This window comes from Hoplias malabaricus, chromosome 3 (genome assembly GCF_029633855.1).
Source record: "Hoplias malabaricus isolate fHopMal1 chromosome 3, fHopMal1.hap1, whole genome shotgun sequence".
Taxonomy (NCBI): domain Eukaryota; kingdom Metazoa; phylum Chordata; class Actinopteri; order Characiformes; family Erythrinidae; genus Hoplias; species Hoplias malabaricus.
Genome location: NC_089802.1, coordinates 46,732,970 through 46,739,833, shown reverse-complemented (window position 1 = coordinate 46,739,833; position 6,864 = coordinate 46,732,970). Strand labels below are relative to the sequence as shown.

General features: G+C 42.1%; 1 protein-coding gene across 2 annotated transcripts in view; it reads left to right on the top strand.

The window, feature by feature from the left end:
* Positions 1 to 5,021: 5,021 nt before the first annotated feature.
* Positions 5,022 to 6,864, top strand: part of ca16b (carbonic anhydrase XVI b) — a 122,243-nt gene continuing 120,400 nt past the window's right edge. For both annotated transcript variants that reach the window (XM_066663919.1, XM_066663918.1), the window contains exon 1: positions 5,022 to 5,748. In XM_066663919.1, coding sequence (XP_066520016.1) covers positions 5,667 to 5,748 — 82 coding nt within the window. In that variant the 5' untranslated portion in view covers positions 5,022 to 5,666. The remainder of the gene's footprint in view (positions 5,749 to 6,864) is intronic.

The window sequence follows — 6,864 nt, the reverse complement described above, 5'->3', positions numbered from 1 at the left end:
CTCTGTATTTTTAAATTTAATTTTTTATTTTCTCTCTATTTTGGTTTATTCAATTATCTTCCATTGACTGTTTTTTTCCCAATAAAATGTAAATGTGTGTTATAACAAATCTCCTCAAAAATGTCTCCTATTAATTAATAACATATAGATGAAAGAGCATTTGTAACTTTCTACACATTGTAATGCTTGTGTTATAGTATGTTTATTTATAAGCTATTCATGCATAACTAATTAACTACACACACACACAAACAAAGAAACAAACAAACACACACGTGGATGTGTCTCCAAAAGGTGCTAATTGAACAGATATTTCCATTCCATAAGTTACAGGAAATACAAATCATTACAGCTGCAAATGAGACATGCTGTTATCAGTGGAATGTCAAATGAATCCTGTTTTTAATTGCCAGTAAACAGCCAGATGTGGAATAGTTTCACCCCTCTCCTGTGTACCCATTTCCTGTGTGTAAGCCATCAACTGGATGTGTCATTGAGGATTTAGTCTATAGCCTGCGTAGTGCCAGCATTGGGCATCTTCACAGTGAAAAATAGAACAATATGAGCTGTGGCACTGCGGGGGAGGGGCAGACCTTCAGAAGCACGGCCAAACGCCAAAGGCCTGGCAAACTTTCAGCACCATGGACAGCGCCAGTCTCTGTGGCTTCAAGAGCAGCAACCCCATTCAGGAAACCAGAGCTTAGAGACAACCCAAAAGCACACAGCCTGGGTAATAACACCAAGGACCCTGTCATTCATTATCCATCTGCACAGTTATTAAACACTTCTGAAGGGTACGGAGAAACTCCCAGAAATGAGACACATGCATGATTGTCATAGATGTTATGTATGTTAAGCTGAAGTGTTGAAAACATTAATGGATCAGAATGTGCATCAGTCCCAACAACACTATCTCTAAACCTGTGGCATTAATAGATTTGTTTTGAGTCAATATACTGCATGTCCAAATTATGTGACATTATGACATGAGGCATTTCATCTGAAATCAATGGCATCAATTGGGTTAGTGACTCCTTTGTTGCTACAAATGATTCTACCATTCTGGGAAGGCTTTACACTTGCTGGAACAGTTCTGTGAGGATTTGACTGCATCCAGCCACAGTGATATTAGTGAGGCTGGGTACTGCTGTTACATGATTAGTCCTGACACTCCAACTCTTCCCAAGTATATTGGATGGTGCTCCATAACTCCAGGGTACAATTTCACTGCTTCATAGCCAAGTGCCAAGGGATTTTATACCCATCTAGCCAACACTTAGCACTGGGTATAGTGACATTAGGGCTATGCTATTGGTCAGTGCCTTTCCAATAAACAACTCTGTCCAGGATGGGTGCATTTTAAAGAAACTGTTTTCACTGATTTTAATGAGGTGTCTACATCCTTTGGTTTATAGTGTAGAAAAGACCACACAGCCCAAGTTTTCCTCCCCATCACTCTCCTAAAGAGTCTTTGGAGCAGTGCCATAGACAAACTACTATTGGCTCCTTCAAGAACCTTTCAGTAGGCTTTATACATTTTTAAACATAGATGCGACAAAGGGTCCTTTGTGTAATTTTAAGATCCATTTGTTGGTTCCCAGAGAAATTAAAGTTTTAATGAAACTATTATGAATTAGGGATGAGCACGACAAATGTAATAATGATGTTTCCATGATATTAATAAATGAATAATATATTAAACAGCCACACCCCTCCAAATGGGTAATTTTTTATTTATATTTATTTATTTATTATTAATAATATTATTATTATTATTATATGTTTTCTATTGACCCTTGATGTGTCTGTGCAATGCTATTCAGTGCCCTCTGTTGGGGTATAGAGTTCACACATGTCTTTTTTCTTAATTCAGACACATGGTAAATCAAAAAATATATTTGCATATCAACTAATGTCCTGAGGGCGGCACTGTGGAGCAGCAGGTAGTGTCACAGTCACACAGCTCCAGGATGTCTTGCTCCCAGGGTGAGGAGTTTGGTGTATTCTTCCAGTGTCTGCGTGGGTTTCCTCCGGGTGCTCCGGTTTCCTCCCACGGTCCAAAAACACACGTTGGTAGGTGGATTGGTGACTCAAAAGTGTCTGTAGGTGTGTGTGTCTGTATTGCCTTGTGAAGGACTGGCACCCCCTTGAGGGTGTGTTCCTGCCTTGCGCCCAGTGATTCAGGGTAGGCTCTGGACCCACCGTGACCCTGAACTGGATAAACGGGTACAGATAATGAATGAATGAATGAATGAATGAACTAATGTATTTATTTACTAATCAATTTTATATCAATTCTTGTTTAATCTAATAACATTGCAGTCGTGTCTGTCCCATAGCGGGAATGAGAAGTTTGAAAAAAGTTTGTATGGAGAACACATTTTAGGTGCTCCTGATCTAAAAAGAAGTTAACACATCACTAACACAGTGACTCCGAGTGTCACCCCAGCTGCTGGCATTATTCCTCTGGTTGGGACAAGCGTTGTCTCAGCCCTTCCGTTCTCACCACCAAGAGACTCTTCTCCTGCTGGCATTGTCCCTCTACACCAGCCTGAGAACTGCCTTGGCTCAGCACTCCACATTTCCACATCCAAGTGTCACTTCTCCTCCCATAGTCTCAAGCACCATCTTGGCCACCACTGCTGCTCTCTTTGCTGTCTCTCTGAGTTCTTGCTGTTGTTGTGTTCCTTCTGCACTATCCCAAATGTCACCGCCAGTTCACCAGCATCTCCCTCAGTGCTCTTGGCGTCCAGTGTTGCCGCCACTTCCTTGCCGGTTTGTTTCCAGCACTGCAGTCCCCCTCCGGACTGACTGGGGGCGCTGCCTTTGCATCCTTGGGTTGGCAAAGAGGTTGCATTTTGCTTGAACCTTCTTCCTTTCAAGTGTCAATCCCATTTTCCTCCAAAGCTGCAGGGGTCTCTGTTTCACCTCCACTGTTCCATTTTAGCAGTAATCCCAATCCAGGATTGCTGGGATTGATATCAAACTTCTGACACCACTTGTTGTAAGCATCAAAGAAGAGTGGCAGGCAACACAGCCATTAATGTTCAAGGGTGCTTTTTTTATTAAACCCTAACAAGGGCATAATGTATAAGGGCCTGAGAAACACACACAATCAGAAAATAAAACCCAAATATGCACATACTATCCCGCAAACACACGTACCCCATACAACCCCAAAACTGACTAGGTTGTGGAGTGAATGCAAATATAATGGTCCTTGTTGGAAAGTTTGAGGGCACAGACACGCAAAATTATTCTTGTCATGCAGTGTGTTTAACATTTGTCTTTTTGGTGTTTGTTTGAGGACAGTGCATTTTCAGGGTTTTTGCTGTCTTCAAGTCCTGTCATACTATAATTATAAGATGAACTCACATGACACATGACTATCACATGACTATCAACACAATGTGGTATTTACGAGTGGGAAACTCAAATTTATTAAAAATTTATAAATTAATTTTTTTGAAAAGCCGGATTTTCTGAATTAGTGTGTGTCAGGAACTAAACATCACACAGTCAAAACCCAGAAAGCTGAGTGGCAGTGGGCAGTGTTTAATGGATGGAATCATTTTCAACTCCAGCACATCACATATCTCAGTTGTCAAGACAATTTTTTATGCTGTCAGTTTTCTCTGACTAAAAGCCACCTGTATGCACATTGTTTTGTAATTATGACTCTTGAAAATAAGTAGGAGCTTTCGAGAAGGACTTGAAGGCAGCATTAGTCATGCACTGGGTGGGGCTCCACCTCTGTCCTTCTGAAGAATGAGCTGACTGTTTCAGTAAAGAGTAATAAAAGAACACAGTGCGCCTCTTCCTCACACTCCATTACAGAATGCTACTATATTCTAATGAATTTTCACTTGTTCTCTACTGAATTTGACATATGTTAGAAATAGAAAATAACATTTAGGAAACATGCAAATTTTACCCTTCATAACCTAAAATGTTTAAACTAATTAGAATGTTTGCATGAAATATTTGAAATCCCCCTGGTCATCAGCTGAAATCCTAACAACATGTATCTGTTAATGCTAATGTGTTCACAAGGCCCCAGTGTCTGTAAATGAGTAAATAAACAAACTCTCACTGTCCGGTATGCTAAACTTTCTCTCAAATTCTCTCTTCTGCTCATGGCAGAGGCATCTGGAGTTGATGACGTTGTACAAACTGAAAGGAGGATTTCTCTATTCCTTCTCCATAGGTAGGTAATATTGACAATTTTTGTTTTTGCTGTTTGGAATCACTTAAGGTGGAAATGTCTCAAAAAGTGCTATAAAGTGTTATAAAACTATACAACTCCATTTGCAAATGAGTTTCTGTGGTAAGTCAAACAGTGAATAAAAATGTAAAGACACGTTCATCTTCAGCCACTTCAGCAAACAACAGTCATGTTTTCCCCTCAAACATTCTGTTTCACCTTAAAAACACAAAGATTAGAACTGGTTTCCCCACAATTGGAGTCTTTCCCTTTAATGACTTTAAAGTGGTTTATATGCAATCTTATACCTTCACCTGTTTCCACGTGATTTTGGAGCATTTTTATTGGTCCATTCATTGTAAAAAAAATTCATTGTGAAGGACAGCTGCTGTGCTCAAATAATTTCGGAAACTAAAAAACAATAAAAATAGAGATGCATTTTTTTTGGGGGGGGGGGGGGGGGGGGGGCAGCAAAGATAAGCAAATTACCTTTGCGTCTATCTCCACCCACCCCTCCATACTGTCCTGCACCCTGAAAGACCCGCCCTGCAAGTTGACAAAATTTCTTAGGCTCATGACTTAAGAAACCATGTTTTAATTCGCCCGTTTTGGAACACTGCCGTTTCAAAATGAAAGGCTCAGCCGCGGTGTTGACTGCTTATTTCACTCACGATGTGCCTTCGAGCGTCTCAACAACACCACGCTGGCATATTAACAAGGTTAAACACACGGTTTTTACTGCAGGGGTCTTTAAGAGGATGTGTTAACTTCTTTTTCGACTTCACCAAAAATCAACACAACACGTCACGTGAGTGTCGAAACTTTTGCACATGACTGCTGTAGCATAAACAAATCAGCGCGCGCATGCAAAAGGTGCGCGAGTCCTTGCGCTGCTGGGAGTTATGCAAATCTGTCCAGCAGCCAATCTTTGCGTCAACAGCCATTAGGGGTCCGTCCTCCGGCGCTAGGATCCAGAGGGGTGGGCTGCGCGTGCTCGTGCTTCCCGCCTGCTCGCTCGCGCTGCTGTAAAAACTAAATCCGTCTCTGAGCACGAGCCCCGCGCTCTTCTTCACCGCTCCGCCGCGTGCTGCATGGAGCCGCGCGCCGCTCGGATCGCCGCTGAGCCACGGGATTTGTCGCCGTACCCCGCAGAGTTCAGGAGGACGAACTGGGCTTTCTAACGTTCAGCTCGAGCCCCACGAGCTCCGGCGGAGTTTACCGGGAGAACTGCGATGTGAGCGTGCAGAAATCACCCCTTGCGTGAGGACGCGCGAGCTGAGAGTGTGTGCTGCTCGGTATGTCCCGGTGCACGAGCTCGGGGCTTGACTTCTCTACAGCTTGAGATGAACTCCGAAGCGCCCGTCTGCTGAAGAGAGTGCTTCTTGTTGAATATTGTTACTGTTCTGTCTTTTCCTGACGTTTCATAATCAGTCCTCCGTTCGCCGTCAATGCGCTTTCAGACATGTGGAGTCTACGGGAACCGCGCTCGGTCTGGGGCTTGACTTTGGCAGCTCTCCTCATCCAGTCGATCAGCTGCCATCCCGGTAAGTGCCAGCACTGCTGCTTCTGGAGACGTTCCTCTGGCCTTCAGCATTAGTTTTTGGGAACCTTAGTTTATTGAACGTCCACAATGTCCAGTTTTAATAAAAAAAAATATATATTGAATATATTCTTTTAACGTCACAAAACATGTAGGTTATACTAACATTGTGGGTAATGCAACTGGAACATTTAAAGCCCTTTTACCCAAGTTTAAACCCCCACCAGTGAAAATCATGTTTTTATATTGTAAACATGTATGTAGTGTATTTACTTGATGTATCATGCATGAAATAAGCAGTCGGCCCCATGGCTGAGTGTTTCTGCTTTGAAACTGCAGTGTTCCAAAGACAGTCTCACAGAGGCAAAGTCAGACAGCCAGGGTTTCTTATGTCACAAATCTAAGGAACCAATGATGTCAATCTGTGCTGTAGGGTTTTCACTCTATGTCTGCGTGGAGAAAGAGTAAGAGGATAGAGGAGAAGAGAGTTGTAGAATTGCTTCTGAGCCACTTTTAATGTATTTTTTTTCTTGGTGAAAACTAATAAATTTGTCAATGTGTTAACCAGGGATGAGTTATTAAGTGTTTAATCAATGAAAAAAATGGGGACTTTAAAGTTCCCTGTTACCTGGGTGGGCCTACACTTAAATGAAGTTTTATAGACATAATAATGACCAAATTGGCTTTGAGTGGTCAAATGACCACCGGCGGATAAACGGTAAGGAAGAACATCACCTGTGTTACATTGACCTCAGATATTTCTGCTTGACTAAAAGAATGAGAGGCAACATTTTACCCCTAGCATTTTGTAACGCAGCTGCTGGAAAGAGCCTTGACCATGATATGACGCTATGATGCTGGTTTCTGGCCAGACAGTCCATGCCCATATTGCACACAGGGCTGTATTATTTATTGATGCCTAAGACCATTTTGTCCGGAGCACTTAGTGATGGATTGGTTTACCTCGAGACATTACATCTGTTCCCATTAGGCATACAAAAGAAAACAGTCTGAATATATGTCCAGCGGATGGTTTTTTTGGACGGTGCTCAATTTCATGATGTCTGCACTGAAAATGGCTATTATATCCTTTAGAATGAAATACTGTCACTGACCTTGA